The sequence below is a fragment of the Eurosta solidaginis genome, chromosome 5 (assembly GCF_040869045.1).
Source record: "Eurosta solidaginis isolate ZX-2024a chromosome 5, ASM4086904v1, whole genome shotgun sequence".
Classification (NCBI taxonomy): Eukaryota; Metazoa; Arthropoda; class Insecta; order Diptera; family Tephritidae; genus Eurosta; species Eurosta solidaginis.
The window spans coordinates 144,314,187-144,336,666 of record NC_090323.1 but is presented as its reverse complement, the minus strand read 5'-3'; the positions used below and the strand labels follow the sequence as shown (position 1 = coordinate 144,336,666).

At 40.4% G+C, this 22,480-nt stretch overlaps 1 protein-coding gene across 3 annotated transcripts in view; it reads left to right on the top strand.

Annotated features, from left to right (window-relative positions):
- Positions 1-22,480, top strand: part of LOC137253334 (uncharacterized) — a 135,495-nt gene that overhangs the window by 44,188 nt on the left and 68,827 nt on the right. For all 3 annotated transcript variants that reach the window (XM_067790077.1, XM_067790079.1, XM_067790078.1), the window contains one exon: positions 18,110-18,635. In XM_067790077.1, coding sequence (XP_067646178.1) covers positions 18,110-18,635 — 526 coding nt within the window. The remainder of the gene's footprint in view (positions 1-18,109; positions 18,636-22,480) is intronic.

The window sequence follows — 22,480 nt, the reverse complement described above, 5'->3', positions numbered from 1 at the left end:
GGAAGAGATGTTATCCCGTGCAACATATCATAGAACATATGTATGTATGTAAATAAGTTCACATAAGTTTTTTTTTGCGAAATAAAAAAAACACAAATGAAAAAGTTCTAAATTATGTAAACAGAAAATTTCAGTGAGAAATAAGGCAATTGCGCAAATTAAAATTTTGTAGGCTAAAATGCCTTGCCAAGATAAAGTGGTGTGTCTAAGTGCAGCACGTGTGAAGATTATTGGGTAAGTGGTGATGAAAACTATTATGTACGTATAACATGGAATCTGGTGATAAAGAAAATTTTCATAAATTTCAACCACGAAAATTTGTACATACGTATTAGAGAAAAATTAAGACAATGATCAAAGTTAGTGAAAAAAAAATTATTTAAGCTTAAATACAACAAGTAAGGAAGGCTAATTTCGGGTGTAACCGAACATTACATACTCAGTTGAGAGCTATGGAGACAAAATAAGGGAAAATCACCATGCAGGAAAATGAACCTAGGGTAACCCTGGATTGTGGTTGTCTGACATGTGTATCAAATGGAAGGTATTAAAGAGTATTTTAAGAGAGAGTAGGCCATATTTCTATGGATGGACGCCATTTGGGGATATCGCCATAAAGTTGGACCAGGGCTGACTCTAGAATTGGTTTGTACGATATAGGTATCAAATGAGTATTAATGAGTATTTTAAAAGGGAGTGTGCCTTAGTTGTATATGTGAAGGCATTTTCGGGATATCGCCATAAAGGTGGACCAGGGGTGACTCTAGAATGTGTTTGTACGATATGGGTATCAAATGAAAGGTGGTAATGAGTATTTTAAAAGGGAGTAATCCTTAGTTCTATAGGTGAACGCCTTTTCGAGATATCGCCATAAAGGTGGAACAGGGGTGGCTCTAGAATGTGTTTGTACGATATTGGCATCAAATGAAAGGTGTTAATGAGTATTTTAAAAGGGAGTGCGCCTTAGTTGTATATGTGGAGGCGTTTTCGAGATATCGCCATAAAGGTGGACCAGGGGTGACCCTAGAATGTGTTTGTACGATATGGGTATCAAATGAAAGGTGTTAATGAGTATTTTAAAAGGGAGTGTGCCTTAGTTGTATATGTGGACGCCTTTTCGAGATATCGCCATAAAAGTGGGCCAGGGGTGACTCTAGAATGTGCTTGTACGATATCGGTATCAAATGAAAGGTGGTAATGAGTATTTTAAAAGGGAATGGGCATTAGTTCTATAAGTGAACGCCTTTTCGAGATATCGCCATAAAGGTGGATCAGGGGTGACTCTAGAATATGTTTGTACGATATGGGTACCAAATGAAAGGTGTTAATGAGTATTTTAAAAGGGAGTGATCCTTAGTTCCATAGGTGGACGCCGTTTCGAGATATCGCCATAAAGGTGGACCAGGGTAACTCTAGAATGTGTTTGTACGATATGGGAATCAAATGAAAGTTTTTAATGAGTATTTTAAAAGCGATTGGGCCTTCGGTGTATAGGTGGACGCCTTTTCGATATATCGCCATAAAGGTGGACCCAGGGTGACTCTAGAATTTTTGTACGATATGGGTATCAAACGAAAGGTGTTACTGAGCATTTTAAGAGAGAGTGGGCCTTAGGTCTATAGGTGGACGCCTTTTCGAGATATCACCATTAAGGTGGGCCAGGGGTGACTCTAGAATGTGTTTGTACGATATGGGTATCAAATGAAAGTTGCTAATGAGTATTTTAAAAGGGAGTGATCCTTAGTTCTATAGGTGGACACCTTTTCGAGATATCGCCATAAAGGTGGGCCAGTGGTGCCTTTAGAATGTGTTTGTACGATATGGGTATGAAATGAATGGTGTTAATGAGTATTTTAAAAGGGAGTTGGCCTTAGTTCTATATGTGGACGCCTTTTCCAGATATCGCCATAAAGGCGGACCAGGGGTGACTCTATATTGTGTTTGTGCGATATGGCTATCAAATTAAAGGTATTCATGAGGGTTTTAACAGAGAGTGGCCCTTTTTTATATATGTGAAGGCCTTTTCGCGATATCGACCAAAATGTGGAACAGGGTGATCCAGAAAATCATCTATCGGGTACTGCTAATTTATTTATATATGCAATACCACGAACAGTATTCCTGCCAATATTCCAAGGGCTGTTGATTTCCCCCTGCAGAACTTTTTCATTTTCTTCTACTTAATATGGTAGGTGTCACACCCATTTTACAAAGTTTTTTCTAAAGTTATATTTTGCGTCAATAAACCAATCAAATTACCATGTTTCATGTCTTTTTTCGTATTTCAAATTCAAATTCAAATTCAAATTCAAATTAAAATTTATTAGTTGAACAAAGTGGTTGTGACAGTAAGACGGAGTCTTTTATAGCACATCGTCCGTTTTATAAATACAATATAATTACCATAAAACTAAATTCGAGTTTAAGATTAACAACAAAACGATTTTCTTATAATTCATATTAATGTTAAAACTAAACTTAATGTTAAACCTTAAATACACACTTAAGACTAAAGAGTAGAGCCATTTAAATATGGTAGGAAAGAAAAAACAGAGATAGGAAGTGAAAGAGATGTAGTCATGCAGTTATGTTGAAATCACAATATTCACGCTGAGCTGAAGTAATCATGGATCACCTTACTGTAATTGCTCCTACTCAAAGCACCCTTGAGAAAATCAGGTATAGAGTTCCAAAGCCTTACAGCATTTACAAAAAATAGCCGCGATGAGGCCAGATAGTAATATTTGGGGATTATCAGATTGCGGTGCCTACAAGACTTTGGGAATTTAAGCTTTTCGTAAAGATATTGAGGGGTTTTGAACTCGATGAGCTTGAACATATAAATACAGTTTCGCGCCTCAATGTACTCAAAAATACTGCATCCCAGTATTTCGCGCTTAAATAGAGAGATGTGATCATATTTCCTTAGGCCGTAGACATAACGCGTGATATTGTTGAACGCAACATCAATTCTGTGGTACGAGGCAGAATCAAACTGACTATAAACTAGCTCTGAGTACGTTATGTGTGGGACTATAAGCTGAACAGCTAGCTTTTTTCTTGTCTCTAAGGGAGTAAACGAGGCAGACATTCTTAATCTGCGTAAAACCGAATAAACACTACTCACGACTTTATTAACGTGGTCAACACAGTTCATTTTAGAATTTATCACAAAACCTAAATTCCTAATTTTGTCAGTAAACGGAAGAACACTATTTCCAACTAACAATTTAGGAATATCTTCAACGTGCACAACACTGTTACTAATGGGCAACACATAGGACTTTTGAGCATTTAAACAGAGACAGTTTTCAAACGCCCATTTCGAAATTGCAGACAAATCACTATTAATTTTAGAACACAAATCCTCGACGAGACCAACACGGCTAGACAAATATAATTAAATGTCATCGGCATAAGCATGGATATTTACGTACTGGCAAACAGAGAACACATCATTGACAAAAAGACTAAACAGGAGGGGGCCTAGTACAGAGCCTTGTGGTACACCCGAGGAAACAGTACATGGTTTTGATGCAGAGCCTTTGCATAACACTCTCTGGGTCCTTCTCGCCAAATAACTAGCCATAAGCTTTACAGAACTGTCAGAGAAGCCAAAATAGGACTCAAGCTTTTTGCATAGGAGACTATGGCTGACTGAGTCAAATGCTTTAGAGAAATCAAGGAGACACAGGAGAGTAAGGTCACTATTATCGAATTTTACTCTTATATCGTCAAGTATTTTTATTATTGCAGTAGAGCAACTATGCTTGGATCTAAACCCTGATTGGAACGGGCTTAAAAGATGATGATCTAGGACATATTTTGAAATTTGAGAAGCCATCAAAGACTCACACACTTTTGCAAAAGCAGATAAGATGCTAATAGGCCTATAATTACTAAGCTCGACTGCATTATTTATTTTTGCGACGGGAATAATCAACGCCTTTTTCCATTCCTTTGGAAAACATGACGTTGTGAAGCAGTGGTTAATAGAGAGTTCCTAAACATATGGCAGCAATAGTTTCACGAATTTCAAACATATTCCATCTTCACCAATTGCATTGGACTTAATGGCCATAAGTGATTTTAGAACCTCTTCCTCCGACACTGCCCTAAACTCAAAGTTATTCTCCGGTGAAAGGTTTCTGGTTATATGATAAGGTACAGGATTGACCCGGCGGTTGCCTGAGCTAACAAAATAGTCATTAAGGGTATCCGGATCAACCTGACACTCAGATTGCTGCTTACCATGTATATTTAGATTTTTCAAATTGCGCCATAAGTCTTTTGAAGGTAGTGAGGGGTTTAGCTTATAATCGCAGTACATCTGTTTCGCTTTTCTGGTAATATCAGTGGCTTTATTCCGGGCGATTTTATACTGCGACCAGGCAACCACGGTTTTGCTCCTCTTCCACTTGGAGTAAAGCTTGTTACGATTTTTAATTGCATATCTCACTTTGCCGTTATACCAAGGAACAGAGTTAGTTTTAACACTCACTTTTTTTTAGAGGGACGTGCGTATCATAAAGTGTACCAAGAGTTTTATTCAAAAAGTTCAGCTTCGCATCCACCGTAGCAATACTCCAACACGCGGTCCAGTCGACATTAGACAAATCCCAAAACAACGAGCGTACATTTATAGACTTAAAATCACGATATACAGTAGTAAGAGTATCAACAGGGCAATTAAAGGTAACATCCAGTGTACAAAAAACTAAGTCATGGTCCGAAATAAAGCTAATTTGGTCAAACTTAAGAACATGGTCCGGGCTTGACGTGATAAAGAGATCTAACAAGCTCGGAGTCGTATTTTGCGAATATCTTGTTGGTAAATGTGTGTTTACGATGGTGAGACCTGCAGCTGAGACATGATCGAGCAATTTATTGGTATAAGAGTCATCAACAAGAATATTAACATTAAAGTCACCACATATAACATAACGCTCATAATCAATCAAAAACGGGGATAACTCGGCAAAGAACGAGTCTAACAGAAAACACTTATGGGGGTTGTATACACATGATACTAATACTTTATTCGAGTTATCTGAGATTTCAGCAATAATAAACTCCGCACCATTGTTTTTTGATTCCACTAGGGTTCTAACTTTAAGGGAAGTCTTGCAATAGATGGCAACGCCTCCTCCCTTTTTAGATGTTCGATCAACGCGCATAAGTCTATAGTTAGGGATATTGTAGTAGAAATCGGATATGTCATTAGAAAACCAGGTTTCTGAAACACAAACAACGTCCACATTCGACTCAGCAAAAACATCCCTCACATAATCCAGTTTCTCTCTATTTAAGCTACGAGCGTTGAAATGCACAATGTTAAATCCATTAGACTGCTTGCATAAAATGTTAATTACTATCTTGTGATATTCGTTTATGCTGAAGGCAGATTTCCTACAGGGGTTTGAGTCCATCAGTCGGAGAAGGAACAAATACAAGCGGTGCTAAATACATAAAAACAACAGCACAGAAACAAATGCAGGAGATCATAACAAATAAAATTATGCATGGGAAGAATAAAGACTAAGAAGAAACAATAATAGTAAACATTTGAATAATGTAGATTGCAGCACAGAATCAAAGAGATAGAAAAAAGTATATTTAAGAGAGTAAGATGGGAAATGAAAAGGTAAAAAACATATCTTAAATAATCCAAAACGTTCATTCGCAAGTTATACAATGTATGTTATTATTTACGCACTCATGTCCCAATGACAGCATTCACCTCAGCTATGCTGCTTACCACTTTCGCCTCTTCACCTGCTTTGTGCCGAACAAAAACTTTGCCACGAATTGAGAACGCCGACGCTAACTTTTTCTGCCGCCTAAGCACAGAGGCATGTGTCATCACCACTCGCAGTTTTTTTGGTAAGCTTTCATGCAAAAACACTGATCCATAACCCGGCAAATCAACATCAGAGAGCGCAAGCGATCTCTTTTTTGACTTGCAGAACACAGCGATAGATTTCAGAAGTTGATTTCGGTCAGGTGCAGAAAACAGTTTCACAACGATGGGTGAATTGTGTGTTTTTTGATGTTTATTACCCACTCCCTTTCGCAGTCGAAACACATCTCGTAGTGGTGGTGCTTTGTGCTCAGCCACACAACAAATTTTCGAGAAAAGCTCAGGTAAACACTCATTAGCAGTTTGTGGAATGCCAGTAATAATTAAATCGGATGCAACAGAACTACTCTCAAGAGCATTGAGTTGGGCCTGAGCTTCGATAAGTTCATTACGCAGCATCAGAACATCAGAGCACGCGTTCTCAACTGCAGTCACTCTCCTCTCAATTGCCGTGAAAGACATTTTCAGGTTAGCCGTTTCAGCAGCTAACTCACCGAATTTTTGCATAATGCGTATTTGGTGTAGAATTATGGCATTTTTTTTTTATTTTTCGTAATTTTCGATATCGAAAAAGTGGGCGTGGTTATAGTCGGATTTCGGCCATTTTTTATACCAAGATAAGGTGAGTTCAGATAAGTACGTGGACTAAGTTTAGTAAAGATATATCAGTTTTTGCTCAAGTTATCGTGTTAACGGCCGAGCCTGTGTATAAAAACTGGGCGTGGCTTCAACCGATTTCACATAATTTTCACAGAAAACAGTTACCGTCATAGAATCTATGCCTCTACCAAATTTCAGAAGGATTGGTAAATTTTTTTCGACTTATGGCATTAAAAGTATACTAGACAAATTAAATGAAAAAGGGCGGAGCCACACCCATTTTCAAATTTTCTTTTATTTCTGTATTTTGTTGCACCATATCATTACTGGAGTTGAATGTTGACATAATTTAATTATATACAGTAAAGATATTAAATTTTTTGTTAAAATTTGACTTTTAAAAAATTTTTTTTTAAAAAGTGGGCGTGTTCTTCATCCGATTTTGCTAATTTTTATTTAGAACATATATAGTAATAGTAGTAACGTTCCTGCCAAATTTCATCGTGATATCTTCAACGACTGCGAAATTACAGCTTGCAAAACTTATAAATTACCTTCTTCTAAAAGTGGGCGGTACCACGCCCGTTGTCCAAAATCTTACTAATTTTCTATTCTGCATCATAAGATCAACCCACCTACCAAGTTTCATCGCTTTACCCGTCTTTGGAAATGAATTATCGCATTTTTTCGGTTTTTCGAAATTTTCGATATCGAAAAAGTGGGCGTGGTTATAGTCCGATAACGTTCATTTTAAATAGCGATCTGAGATGAGTGCCCAGGAACCTACATACCAAATTTCATCAAGATACCTCAAAATTTACTCAAGTTGTCGTGTTAACGGACAGACGGACGGACGGACGGACATGGCTCAATCAAATTTTTTTTCGATACTGATGATTTTGATATATGGAAGTCTATATCTATCTCGATTCCTTTATACCTGTACAACCAACCGTTATCCAATCAAGAGGTTGCGGGGCTATTGCTGGGGTGACTGTTGTGGGTCGCGGTATTGGTTACCGCGAATGTGGTTCGTGAATAGATTTGAATGAGTGGCGTCTCTGTATTTAGGTGGCTAGTTGTGGGTAGTGGTGTCCGTGATTTTGTGGTGTTGATACTTATCTGCGTGATTGTTGTTGTGTATGCGTACGTGCGTGGACGTGTATGATGTGTGTGCTGTTGATAAGTTTCTTCGCATATATCGGTGTGGTTGGTTATGGACTTACGGGTGATTGTTTTCTGGTGTTGGTGATAATCTGGGCTTAGGTGGCTGGCCGTAGCTGCATGTGAAGGTGAATGTGTATATGATGTTGTGGTGTTGTTCGTGACTTGGTGGATCCCTTTATTTGGAGTCTGTTTGTGGTGTTTTATGAGATGGAATATGAGTTGCCCTTGTGTTCGGTGTAGTGTATTGTCTCTCTGTGTATTTGTGGATGGGTGTGGTGACGGTCAGCGATTTCTGGTGCCTCGCACCTGTGGTGTGTTGAAAGAAACAAAAAACTACAAACTTTAGATAGAATTTAGAAATGTTGTAGGAACTTGGAATTAAATCTACGGATGTGGGTTGAGTGGCTTTGGAGTGGACATGGGTGACTTACCGTTGATGGTGATGATGAAACTGGTGGCGGCAGGTATTTTAACCTGGTTAGGTTGGGGCCCAAAAGGTTTTAATAAATTTTTATTATAAGTTTAAACTGCACAGTTGTAAGTTCGCCACACAAAAAGATAACAGCACCACTTTATTTATTTTTTTTTTTTTTCACTTTCACTTCGCGAAATAAGACGTCCGCTCGACACTTTGCCTTGCGATTTGTGACCGTCAGGAATGGAATAGTGGCCCTTTTATGGACTTTCCTTTTTTTTCTTTGTCCTGTTGCCACTACCGTTTTGGCTTTGCGGTGGAATTATTTTCGTAAAAAAAAATCACTCGAAGACCATCGAAGGCTTCCAACCTGTCGACCACAATGTTAAGTAAGATACCCACACACATGTGCACGTTATGTAGAGGCTGTTTGCTATTTGTAGTTATGTTTACTTGTGAGAATAACCTTGAGTGATCATGGAAGCACAGGGGCGTAGTTTGTACAAGGGCCGTCGTTACAGGAAGCACAGGGGCGTAGTTTGTACAAGGGCTGTCGTTACACATATGAGAGATATACGCCTGCATCTGTAGTTATAATTATATGGCAGTAACTAATTAAATTCTGGAAGCGCCTAGAAGATGCAATGAGGAAATCACAGAGTATAAAAGCACCAACACTAGAGACGTGAGAGTCAGTTTTGATTAAGCACGCTATCTGTCGAGCAATAGTACAGTTATTTATTGAAGTACTTTAATAAAGACCATTTTGCATTATTAAATATTGGAGTTATTTATTCAACAGTTTAGTGATTCGAACTTAGCAGAAGATTGCAAATAAGAGGATTTGCAGTAAATTCGTTACAATTGGTGTCAGAAGAGGAATTGTTGAATAAATTCCGAAGATTGGGAATGCAACTTGGGCATGGCAAAGTTGAGTGAATTGAGGATCCAGCAACTGAAAAAGGAGTTGGAGAACCGTGGATTGAATACAACCGGCAATAAGATCGAACTTCAAGCACGGCTACGAGAGGTAATGGAGTCGCAAGGAATTGATGTGGACTAGTATGTCTTTTATCCTGATGGCGATGAGACAACAAAATTGGAGGAGCAAAATGAAACACCGCAGACAATGGCGAACACAGATTTGAGCATGATATTGGCTGCAATATCGGCACAAATGTCCGAAATGTCATCACAAATATCCGCCAACATGTCATCTCAACTGAATGGACAGACGACACAGATTACATATAAGATGGAAACTCAACTGGAAGAACAGAAAACATATATGACATCTCAACTGGTATCGCAGGAGACACGCATAACATCGAAGATTGAAGCACAAGAAACGCGTATTTCAGAAATGTCGACACAGATTACATCAAAGATGGAAGCACAACTGAAAGAACAAGAGCCACGCATAACAGTACAACTCGACGCGCAAGAGGCGCGTATATCAACAAAACTCGAAGCGCGCATGGACGAGAAAATAACGCTGTTTGAGGAAAAAATCGAGGCCGAGGTGGATGCTTTGAGAGGTCGTATACAGGAGTTGCAACTAAATCGCCCAGCTGTTTCAGCAAGCAATACGAAGGTAAAAACTCCATATTTTGACGGCTCTGTTCCTTTCCAGGTGTTTAAGATTCAGTTTGAGAAGACCGCAGCAGTGAACAACTGGAGTGCTTAAGCTTAAGTTGCTGCACTATTCGTGGCATTGGTCTGCTGCTGAAATCACTATTCCCAAGGGAGAGCGGAACAACTACGAAACATTGATGAGCGCTCTAGAGAGGCGATACGGAAGCGAACACAGGAAGCAGATACATCAAATAGAGTTGCAAAACCGCTACCAAAAAGCCAATGAGACTTTGCAGGAGTTTGCGTCAGATGTCGAAAGGCTGGCACATTTGGCGACTGCCGACGCACCTGTGGAATACACCGAAAGGGTAAAAATTCAGAGCTTTATAAATGGCATACGGGACGTCGAAACGAAGCGAGCCACATACGTAAACCCAAAGCCAACATTTGCAGAAATTGTATCACATGCTCTGATTCAGGAAACAGCGTCGCTTCTGTGTAAGCCAGTTTTCAAGCACGCCATGTGGAAGTAGAAAGGCCAGAGTGGGTAGACGCAATATTGGAGGCGCTGAAACGATCACAAAAGCGGAGTGAAAAAGTTATCAAATGCTTCAAATGCGGGAAACCCGGTCACATTGCACGTCATTGCGGTCTTGATCCTAGTGGTTTCAACAGCATGGGTGGTCTTAATAACAAAGTTGGAAGGGGTGACCAAGAGCGAGTAAGATGTAGAGATCGAGAGCTAGCTCCAGCTATTGAATGTCCTGTGATATCTGTGTGGCAAATTGGTAGAAAATCGAGCAGTCTTAGATGGCCTATACATGACACAAAAGCCATGCACAAATATAAAACGACGGAATTTGTGGAAATGAAAATTTTGACATACACGGCTCAAAAGCACTGCGCAATATTCATTTTTAATGTAGCGCAACAAATGAAAGATGTGTTTTAATTGTATAAAAAAGGCACTAATTTTATAAAAAAACACTACTTATTTTCCACAGTGCTGGAAATTTACCAGAAGCGTTTATTTCCCATTGTATTAATAATATATATTTTTTAGTTGCAAGACCAGCTCAACTCATTGCAGCACTGCGCAATATTCATTTTTCAACTAGCATAACAAATGAAACATGTGTTCTAATTGTATAAAAAATTATTATGTATTATTGAATTTATGTGAATTCCTGTTACAAGCTAGAGATGGTCCTTACGCCTTCGATATTAACATTTTTAAGCAACAATTACTGATGTTATATTATCAGAAACCACAGGTAAACTGTGTAGCATTCACCACACACGAAGAAAAAAGCATGTGCCATATTTGCAGACATGCGTAAATATCAAAATCGTTTTGATTTTAGCGCAGTTCTCTGCGCAAATAGCACAAGCAGTGCACACACCGGGCAAATCCTTGTGCAAATTGGTAATTGGCACAAGGATACTTGAGCCGTGTAATTGGCGTATTACAGTCAGAGGGAATGTGGATGGCAAAGAACGTGTACTGACTGTAGATATGGGCGCATCTCATTCCTTAATTCGATCTGACTTGGTCAACAGTAGAGTAAAATCGTTACCTGGAGCAAGGTTGCGTACGGTCACTGGCGAGTATAACCAAGTCCAAGGAGAAGTGGTATGTGAGGTATTCATTGGAAAGGTCGTGGTTCTACACAAATTCATTGTGACGGAGATTGTTGATGAAGTCATATTGGGAGTGGACTTCTTAGTTGACCATGATATCAGGATCGATATGCGGAGAAAGATTATGCGCTATAAGAACCAGGATATACCACTTAATTTTAGTTTGGAGAAAGTGTTCAGCAGTAATCGAGTGCTGGTGAAAGAGATTCGACAAAAACCGCAAAAGTCAAAGGCAGCAGATCGGGCAAGGGTTGATGGAACGAATGGGCCAAACAAATCAAAACCAAAGGTACCTGCGAGAAAAACACTGGCATTGACAAAACCTAATGGACGCACTAAACGACTGAAAGAATTTTCCAGAAATAATGCAAGGGTGGTTTCAAGCCAGCGCGCACTTCTGTTTAGGAACTTCGAAACGATACTGATTATGTGAAGCCAATCCGTCAAGAGCAAGCTCTACAAAGTTGTTCATTGGCCAAGCAATAGAGTACGACGGAAGGATCAAGGGTAATGAGTAGTAACATGAAACGCAGGTACGATGAGAACAATAATTCGGAAGGTTTCTTGGAGGGAGATTTGGTACTGTTATACAACCCTCACCGGCGGAAAGGTGTTCCATCCAAATTTCGGTGCAGTTGGGAAGGCCCGTACAAAGTTGTGCAGAAGATCAGTGATACCATCTACCACATATAAACAATTGGGAAACCACGAAGTAGAAGAGTGGTACAATTGGAGATGCTAGTGGCGTTGAGATCGAGAGATTTGTCTGATCGGGACGATCAGACTTAGGGGGGGGAGGGCAGTGTTACGAATATTAGCAACACTAAGGGGTACTGTCATCTCTAAGCCGATGCTAAGAGTGACTTGTATGCACATCCATAAATCAATCATTATGTATCTACATAAACGAATCAATCATTATGTCTACACATATGTACGTACACGCAGCGGAGAAACAACGCACAAACACATGCAGATATCTTATATGAGATACTCCCAAAAGTATGCATTTGTAATTGTGGAAGTGTCGCTCACAAATACACGCGCATATGAGAGCTATACACCTGCATCTGTAGTTATAATTATATGGCGGTAACTAATTAAATTCTGGAAGCGCCTAGAAGATGCAACGAGGAAATCACAGAGTATAAAAGCACCAACACTAGAGGCGCAAGAGTCGGTTTTGCTTAATCAATGTGATTTCCTCGTTGCATCTTCTAGGCGCTTCCAGAATTTAATTAGTTACCGCCATATAATTATAACTACAGATGCAGGTGTATAGCTCTTATATGCGCGTGTATTTGTGAGCGACACTTCCACAATTACAACTGCATACTTTTGGGAGTATCTCATATAAGATATCTGCATGTGTTTGTGCGTTGTTTCTCCGCTGCGTGTACGTACATATGTGTAGACATAATAATTGATTCGTATGTTTTGATTAAGCACGCTATCTGTCGAGCAATAGTAGAGCGCTTCCCAAGGCAGTCGGTTCTATGTACCGGAGCGACTCTGGGTTTTTCCCGACCAAGGACTGTCATTTCAGTGTGACCCCATTTAATTAGTCTCCTCCCTCCCACAAATTGTCATCCTCCCAGCAGCTCCTTGCAGCAGGACTGCTACATATTCTCTTACTCCGGGAAGGTATCGAACCCAATCCGGGTCCGTCTGCTGACCCCGGTCCTGAGAAATGGGTTTGCTGCATTTGCCAGAAAAGAATCTTTTTAGGACGGTCATACTCTGTTCAGTGTGTCTCGTGCAAGGGATGGTTGCATCGGACAGGTTGTTCTGGGCTTGATCCCAAAACCCGACGTCCACGTAACTTTTATAAATCTTTTGTGGCTCTTTGCTGCTCACGCCCAAGGGCGTCCCGTAGTCTACGCCTAAGCGCCCCCCCCCCCCCCCCCCCCACTACCTTCCAGCAGCCTCGCTGCTCAGCAAGCCACAACAAGTACCCGCTGCTGCTCGCGCCCCACGGCGCCAACAACTCAAACAGCTGATACCACTCATAACTACTACCTTCGTAGTAGAGCTGGTAGCAATGCTGAGCATCAGCCCCTGCCCCCGTCTTCTTCTCCCCCCTCTTTTCTGGCAGCAATCATGCAGGTCAGGGAAACAGACTCTTAATCCCTACCTCCGTTTGCACCGTCTGCCAGCACAGAATATATAGGTTTGCGACATCCGCCCAATGCAGCTCCTGCCTCGGGTGGTGCCACTTTCCTAGATGTTCTGGTCTCCGCGGCGGCAACCCCTCGACGGGTTTCATCGCGCCATGTTGCCAGGTCGCAAACCCAAATCATCCGGGTACCCCAATGCTTGCCCAAGGGCGCCCAGTCCCAAGGCCACAACAGCAATTGCGTCCTGGCCTTCCACAACCTAGGCGTAGTCACCCGTCACTTACCCCTAGAGTGGCGGCGTCACCCCTCACGCACTTCAGAATTCTGCAGTTAAACTGTAATGGACTAACTGGGAAGATTACGGAGATAGTCGATTTCATGAAGCGGCACAACATCCGCATTGCTGCGATTCAAGAGACTAAACTCACAGCAAGATCTGCATTGCAGACCTGCTCTGGGTATAATGTCCACAGGAAAGACCGCGAGAGCGGAAATGGAGGCGGCCTCGCGTTTATTATACACCACTCTGTGCAATATTATATATTTGATCCTGGCATCGACCGCAGGGACAATGTCTTAGAACGTCAAGGCCTATCTGTTCGGTCAGGCGATGCAAATCTAGAAATCATCAACATCTACATCCCTCCTGTCCCCTGTTGCCCCAGTGGATACCGCCCTAATATCGAGGCCTTACTCACTGGCAACAATCGCATTATCTTAGGCGATTTCAATGCCCATCACGACCTATGGCATTCAAACTTGCGGGCGGACAGTAGGGGTGAGATGTTGGCGGATCAAATAGAAGAAACGACGTTCTGCACAATAAACGGAGACGCCCCCACACGTATGGTAGGAAGCTGTCATAGCTCGCCAGATATCTCAATCGTGAGCGCAGAACTCGTAAACTGCGTCAACTGGCAGCCGATGGTAACATTGGCATCCGACCACCTGCCCATACTTATTTCGTTCGAGCGTACCGCCGACTTCATCGTCACCGAAAAACACACTTTCATAAACTTCAAAAAAGGAAAGTGGGAAGAATATAAATTTGCAACAGCTTTGCTGCCCTCCCTATCCCGACTGATGCCCGCCAAGGGGAGCGTGCCTTCCGTAAGGTCATTGAATCCGCCTCGGCACATTTCATTCCCGCCGGGAGAATTCCCGAAATTCGGCCCACTTCCCGGCGGAGGCCGCGAGCTTAGCGAAGGAACGCGACCTTATAAGACAGCTTGATCCAGGCGACCCCCAAATAAGGGATATAAACCAACGCATCAGATTGCTTGTGGACGAACACAAGCGGGCGAAATGGGAAGAGCACCTAAGAGGTTGTAACCTCTCTACCGGCGTAGGTAAACTTTGGTCCACCGTAAAGTCCCTATCGAGTCCGACTAAGCACAAAGACAAAGTTTCCATCGCTTTTGGCGATAAGGTGCTGTCGGATGCGAAAAAATGCGCGAGCGCTTTCTGCCGACAATATATAATGCATCCTACGGTTGACAAAGATAGACGGAGAGCCAATAGACACGCACATAAACACAAATTCAGCGCGTCACCAGTCGCCATCACCGCTAGAGAGGTTGAGGACGCCATCGGTCGCGCTAAACCATCCAAAGCAGCGGGCCCAGACGGCATATCCATGCCGATGCTTAAAAACCTAGGGAAAGAGGGTTTCAAATATTTTACGCATGTCTTCAACCTGTCTCTTTCCACCTTTGTCATACCCGAGAAATGGAAAATGGCCAAGGTGGTCCCGCTACTAAAGCCTGGGAAACCAGCTAACATAGGTGAGTCATATCGTCCGATATCTCTCCTATCGCCAGTGGCAAAGACGCTTGAAGCCATTTTGCTCCCTTATTTCCAAGCACATTTGCAGCTAGCCCCTCATCAGCATGGCTTCAGAAAACTCCATAGCATTACCTCCGCGCTAAATGTCATTAGCACCCAGATAAATCGCTGTTTGAATCAATACCCCCACCATAGAACAGTACTCGTAGCGCTAGACCTATCAAAAGCCTTTGATACGGTCAACCATGGCTCGTTACTGCAAGACCTGGAAGGGCCTACCCTTCCCCCATGTCTTAAAAGGTGGACCGCAAATTATCTGGGTGGTCGGCAGGCATCGGTGCAATTCAGAAACGAAACATCAAAACCAAGGAGAATTAAACAGGGGGTGCCACAGGGTGGTGTCCTATCCCCACTTTTGTTTAATTTCTACATATATAAGCTACCTTCACCACCGGAAGGAGTCACAATCGTTTCCTACGCCGATGACTGCACAATAATGGCCACAGGCCCAGGCCTAGAGATCGATGAGCTATGCAATAAAATAAACGGCTATCTCCCTGATCTCTCCAGTTTTTTCGCCTCGCGAAACCTGGCATTGTCACCGACTAAATCTTCCGCGACCTTATTTACAACATGGACGCCCCAAATGTCGACCATATTGAACATCCACGTCGATGGCACTACGCTACCGACTGTCCTACACCCCAAAATCTTGGGTGTGACGTTTGATCAGTATCTACATTTTGGTGCGCACGCAACCGCAATTGTTCCGAGAATTCAGAGCCGTAATAAAATCCTCAAATCCCTTGCTGGCAGTACCTGGGGAAAAGATAAAGAAACGCTCATGACCACATACAAAGCAATTAGCCAGCCGATTACGTGCTACGCGTCACCCATATGGTCGCCAAGCCTAAAAACCACCCACTGGAAGAAACTACAGGCCTGCCAAAATACTGCTCTCAGAATCGCCACGGGCTGTCTTCTTATGTCCCCAGAACACCATCTGCATAATGAGGCGAGAATACTCCCCATCAGGGAGAGAAATGAGATGCTGACCAAACAGTTTCTGTTGAATACCCAGAAACCTGGGCATCCCAACAGACATCTGATTGACGAACCAGCACCGCCTAGGGGCCTAAGGAGTCATCTCCGTAAGCATTTTGAGGAAATACGGCACCTGAGAACCCAGCCGTATGAAGCGGGAATTGCCCGGTGAATCCAATACTTGAAGAAAAATATACACAACTCGCAGAAGAGGAACGCATACTCCCCAGGGAAACGCGTGTCACTCTTGCTCAACTTCGTTCTGGATACTGTAACAGGTTAAACTCTTACCTATCCAGAATCAACCCCGACATACAAAATGTATGCCCCGCTTGCAATGTGTCTCCACATGACACCAACCATCTCTTTAATTGTAATGTGGAACCAACGCCTCTAACACCCCTTTCCTTATGGTCCACCCCTGTTGAAACGGTAAGTTTCCTTGGACTCCCGTTAGAGGATATTGATGACAATTTGTGATCGGTCGCGGCTATTAGGTGGGGCGAGCATTGCTACAACAACAACAACAACAACAGCAATAGTAGAGTTATTTATTGAAGTACTTTAATAAAGGCCATTTTGCATTATTAAATATTGGAGTTGTTTATTCAACAGTTTAGTGATTCGAACTTAGCAGAAGGTTGCAAATAAGAGGATTTGCAGTAAATTCGTTACAATATGATCAGAAAATGATTGTGAAAAGTAATCAAATGTTATTCTAAATCAAGTTAAGTACAATCTTTCAATAATATCAAATATGATGAAAAGATGAATTAAAAGTGTTCAAAAATATGAATCATAAATGATTATGCAAGAATAAACACATTTATAGCATATCTCCACTTAGAGCTTCATTCGAGATTTAGGCATCTAGGAGGATTTAACGTCAAATCTTACAAGTTTTATCATACAAAATTAATTCACGAAACGCAGAAGATTTAAGTTAAATCTCCATTAAATCTTCAACCATTTTTTCAATCACTACAAATATTTAAGGTATGGCAACCTACATGTAATTTTTGATAGGAAGATATTTAAAGGGTGGAGCAGTTTTTAAAGTCATGTATGACAGATGTTTTTTGAAGATTTTTAAGCTTAAATTTTTATGACCAATGTGAGTAAAATAATAAAATGTACCTATATGGAATATTTACAAATGTATTTGCTATGAAAATGTGTTAAATTCGTTAATGTTAAATTATTTTTGTGGCTGAAACACTTCACAAAAGTTGAAACTGTGTACGTGGTCCCACTTTATAATTAGGGTCCACTTTTCTCCTTACGATACAATAATTTTCGAATACAATATACTTGAAAATTTGAACGTTTTTAATCATCTGGGGGTATATTTGTATATTTTTTGATCAAAATTTTCAAAAAATGCTGGATGGGATTAAACAAAAAAATATTAAGAATTAATGAGCTTAACACCGGTAAATAATAGCTGTTATTCAATTATTATTTTGGTTTTATTGGGAAAAACTGAAAAGAAGGAAACATTTACTGGCATATTGCGCTGGTACCATTTCGAAAACCGCCACGTCATCAGGCAATTTCGTAATGTTTTTATTTATTTCAACCGGTTTCACCGGAAATCGAACCGCGATCAAACTGCTGAAATCACAATCGACTAACCATTGGGCTATTGTGTTGTATTTGCTTTCTTGGCTAATTTTAGTTTTATCCCATTTTCACGCTCGCACAATTTCAGCAATATGCCAGTAAATGTTTCCTTCTTTTCAGTTTTTCCCAATAAAACCAAAATAATAATTGAATAACAATTATTAAGCTCATTAATTCTTAAAAATCTTAAGTAAAATTGAACAGACCATTAAACATACAAACATATAACAAAAAATTATTTTATTAATATATGTATGATTGTACACATTTTGACTTTTACAGAAGTGAACGAAAAAATGGTCTTGCGTCTAGGAGCAATTCCATGTATTAATAAAAATGGGCGTTCACGAACTAAAATCCAAAAGGAAAAGCTAAATGATTATCAGGAGAAAAATGAACGATGTGAGTCATCTTATCTTAACGATACCAACACAAGTGAGGATTTAAAAAGTGCTTATGCTTTAGAAATCTACCACGTTAATGAACCTATAAATATTAAGTACGAGAAGGACGATGATCCCTTTGTCCATAATATCACAAACACAAAAGATATATTAAAAACGGATTTTGATATAAAGTACGAGCACGAATATTCAAATTCCCAAGAGAATAATTCAATTTCAGCCCAAACTAACGACAACATTGTAACCGAGGTCGAATACGGCGCTACCGCTGAGGCTTTTATTATAAACGAAGATTCCTGCTGTAGCGCGGCTTCCGAATCCATGGCGAATAAAGTAAATGGTAGAGCCATTAAACGGAAGCTTTCACCTACTGAAACAATTGAATGGTTGAGAGAAGGGCCCACGTAAGTATAAAAAAAAAGTATTAAGGAGTCGAGATAGATATAGACTTCCATATATCAAAATCATCAGTATCGAAAAAAAATTGTTTGAGCCATGTCCGTCCGTCCGTCAGTTAACACGATAACTTGAGTAAATATTGAGATATCTTACCAAATTTGGTACACGAGCTTATCTGGACCCAGAATAGATTGGTATTGAAAATGAGCGAAATCGGATGATAACCACGCCCACTTTTTATATATATAACATTTTGGAAACACACAAAAAATCTGATTATTTAGTAAATAATTCACCTAGAATGGTGAAATTTGACATTTTTTTTAAATGGGCATGGCACCGCCCACTTGTGATAAAATCAGTTTTACAAATATTTTTAATCATAAATCAAAAATCGTTAAACCTATTGTAACAAAATTCGGCAGAGAGGTTGCCTTTACTATAAGGAATGCTTTGAAGAAAAATTAACGAAATCGGTTAAGGACCACGCCCACTTTTATATAAATATTTTTAAAAGGGTCGTGGACGAAAGTGAGATATATCTTTGCAAAATAGAGCTTTATATCAATGGTATTTCATTTCCCAAGTGAATTTATAACAATAAATAAGAAAAACTTCAAATTTAAAAAATGGGTGTGGCGCCGCCTCTTTTATGACTAAGCAATTTTCAATGTGTCGGGAGCCATAACTCGCAGAAAATATTTCTAGTAAAAATGGACGGGTTCGGTTAAAGACCACGGCAACTTAGATATAAAACAAGTTTAAAAGGGTCGTAGACTAGAATAATAAGCTGTAACTTACATAGCAAGAAAAAGTTTTATTGTAAGAGAAAATAGGGAGACATTTTTTTTTTAACGGGCGGAGCCCCGTGTTATGTAGAAAAGTAATTTCAATCCTTGTGAAATTTGGTAGGGACATAGATTCTATGTCGATAACTGTTTTCTGTGAAAATGGGCGAAATCGGTTGAAGCCACGCCCAGTTTTTTTGCACAGTCGACCGTCTGTCCTTCCGCTCGGCCGTTAACACGATAACTTGCGCAAAAAACGATATATCTTAACTAAACTTAGTTCACGTACTTATCTGAAGTCACTTTATCTTGGTATAAAAAAACGAAAAATGAAAAAAATGCCATAATTCTGTACCAAATATGAAAAAAGAGATGAAACATGGTATTTGGATTGGTTTATTGACGCAAAATATAACTTTAGAAAAAACTTTGTAAAATGGGTGTGACACCTACCATATTAAGTGAAGAAAATGAAAAAGTTCTGCAGGGCGAAATCAAAAGCCCTTGGAATCTTGGCAGGAATACTGTTCGTGGTATGACATATATAAATAAATTAGCGGTACCCGACAGAAGATGTTCTGGGTCACCCTGGTCCAAATTTTGGTCGATATCTCGAAAACGCCTTCACATATACAACTAAGGGCTACTCCCTTTTAAAACCCTCATTAATAGGTTCAATTTGATACCCATATCGTACAAACACATTCTGGAGTCACCCCTGGTCCACCCTTATTGCGATATCTCGAAAAGGCGTCCACCTATAGAACTAAGGCCCATTACGTTTTAAATAATCATCAACACCTTTCATTGAATACACATGTCATGCAAACACATTCCAGGGTTACCCTAAGGTTCATTTTGCTAAATGGTGATTTTCCCTTATTTTGTCTCCAAAGCTCTCAGCTGAGTATGTAATGTTCGGTTACACCCGAACTTAGCCTTCCTTACTTGTTCATACAAAATTTTACAGCTCGTTTACGCACTAGATAAATTTATACGTTTACACACTTTATAAGGCATTTATACGGTTACATGAGTCCCCATATTGTTCATTATTTTTTGTAACAAATATTTTAAAATCATAGTGTTATCAAGGTAATCAAAAGTGGAACGTGCAAAGCATGAGCAATTGGAGCGATGTGTCTCATTTTATGCTGCTAACCCCGTAATGGGAATAGGAAAAGATAATCCACAGGTTATTTGGGGGTCATTTCGGCATGGCATTGGGGACTCCCTTGGGGTCATTTAGGGGTCATTCCTGGATGGTTTTGGGGACTCTCGGGGTCATTTTGAGGTCATTCCGGGAGGGTTTTGGGGACTCCATCGGGTCCTCCCAGGGTCATTTGGAGGTCGTTATGGGGCTCCCTCGGGGTCTTTCCGGGATGGTTTTGGTGACACCCCCGGGGTAATTTAGGGGTCGTTCCGGGATCTTTTTGGGGACTCTCACGGCGTAATTTGGGGGACATTCCGGGATGGGTTTAGAGACTCCCTCGGGGTAATTTGGGGGACATGACCCAGAGGGAGTCCCCAAAACAGTCCCGGAATGAGCCCCAAATGACCCCGAGAGATTCCCCAAAAAGATCCCGGAATAACCCCAGAGTTCCAAAAAAGATCCCGGAACGAACCCCAAATTACCCCGGGAGGACCCGTGGGAGTCTCAAAAACCATCCCGGAAGACCCCCCAAATTACCCCGAGAGAGTCCCGAAAAATATCCCGGATTAACCCCAAAAAGATCCCGGAATGACCCCAAAATGACCCCAGAGTTCCAAAAAAGATCCCGGAACGCACCCTAAATTACCCCGGGAGAACCCCGAGGGAGTCTCAAAAACCATCCCGAAATTACCCCCAAAAACCCCAGGAGGATCTTCCTCGATCGCACAATAACAGAATTAATAATTTAAATTTATCCGTATAAATTAAATTATCAAGAGCGTTTGGCTTATTGACAATTTGTCAGCGAAAAAGCTTTTTATTTTTTACATAGAATAGCAATTACTTGATAAATTGTCAAACTTGTCAAGTGCACAGAATAGGGCTGTTAGTCTATGTCATGACCGACTTGAGTTCAATGATTTTCTAATGTAAAAGGGACTTACACTTTGCAGGTCCATGTACATTGGCTCAACATTCTAGATCACTTCTTTCCTATGGAAAACTATACTAAACTCCATTTATTTATGCTCACTTTGCGAAGACAAACCTAAATTTGATTTAACTTGATTATCATTGAACGTTCTGCATACTTATACAGCATCGAGGTTAGTCATATCCCTATTCGGTTTCGGGTCTATTAAGTTGTTTAACTTTTAACGGTTAGGGCCAACTATCATTTAAGGTTAGCATCATTTTGGCCGCCACAGCTGTCTTAATGCGAACAACTTTTCCTTACAACGTTCTAGTATACAACGCAACAGCAACGTAACATATTATAAAAAAAATCTGTCACTTTCTTTTTTATTCAATTTGAAAACAATTTCTCCTTTTGAGCTACAAATATTTAATTTTATTTTTTTCTAATCGCTAACTGATTATGATGTTCATCGTAGCAAACAAACTCACCGTGCGTCATGTACAAATACGTCAATTTTTAAACAGCATACAAATTGAATTGAAAACGAATTTTGTGCGCTCATCCGTATTTTGCGGATATCACTTCTGCCATGATGCATTAGGAAAAACTATTCAATATGAATACGAGTGTATGAGTGAATCGCCTTTTTACTTCCTGTGCTTTAAGGAGCCCAAATCCGCTTTAACTATAGATATACATATATACCTTGTGTATCTCTCCTCAAAGCCTTTTCTTTGGGATGGAAATTGGATTGAACCCGCATTCCTGCGATATAATCAAAACAGCTGTCGCCTTGTCCGTCCTGATGTCACGTTGTATAAATTTTTCCCAAATTATTAAATCTAATCTAATATATCTAATATATATTATAAATGGCAAAGTTTGGATGTGAAGATGTTTGGATGTTAAGATGTTTGGATGTTTGGATGTTTGGATGTTTGTCCAGACGTTTGTCTTTGTGACTCAATCACGCAAGAACGGCTGGACCGA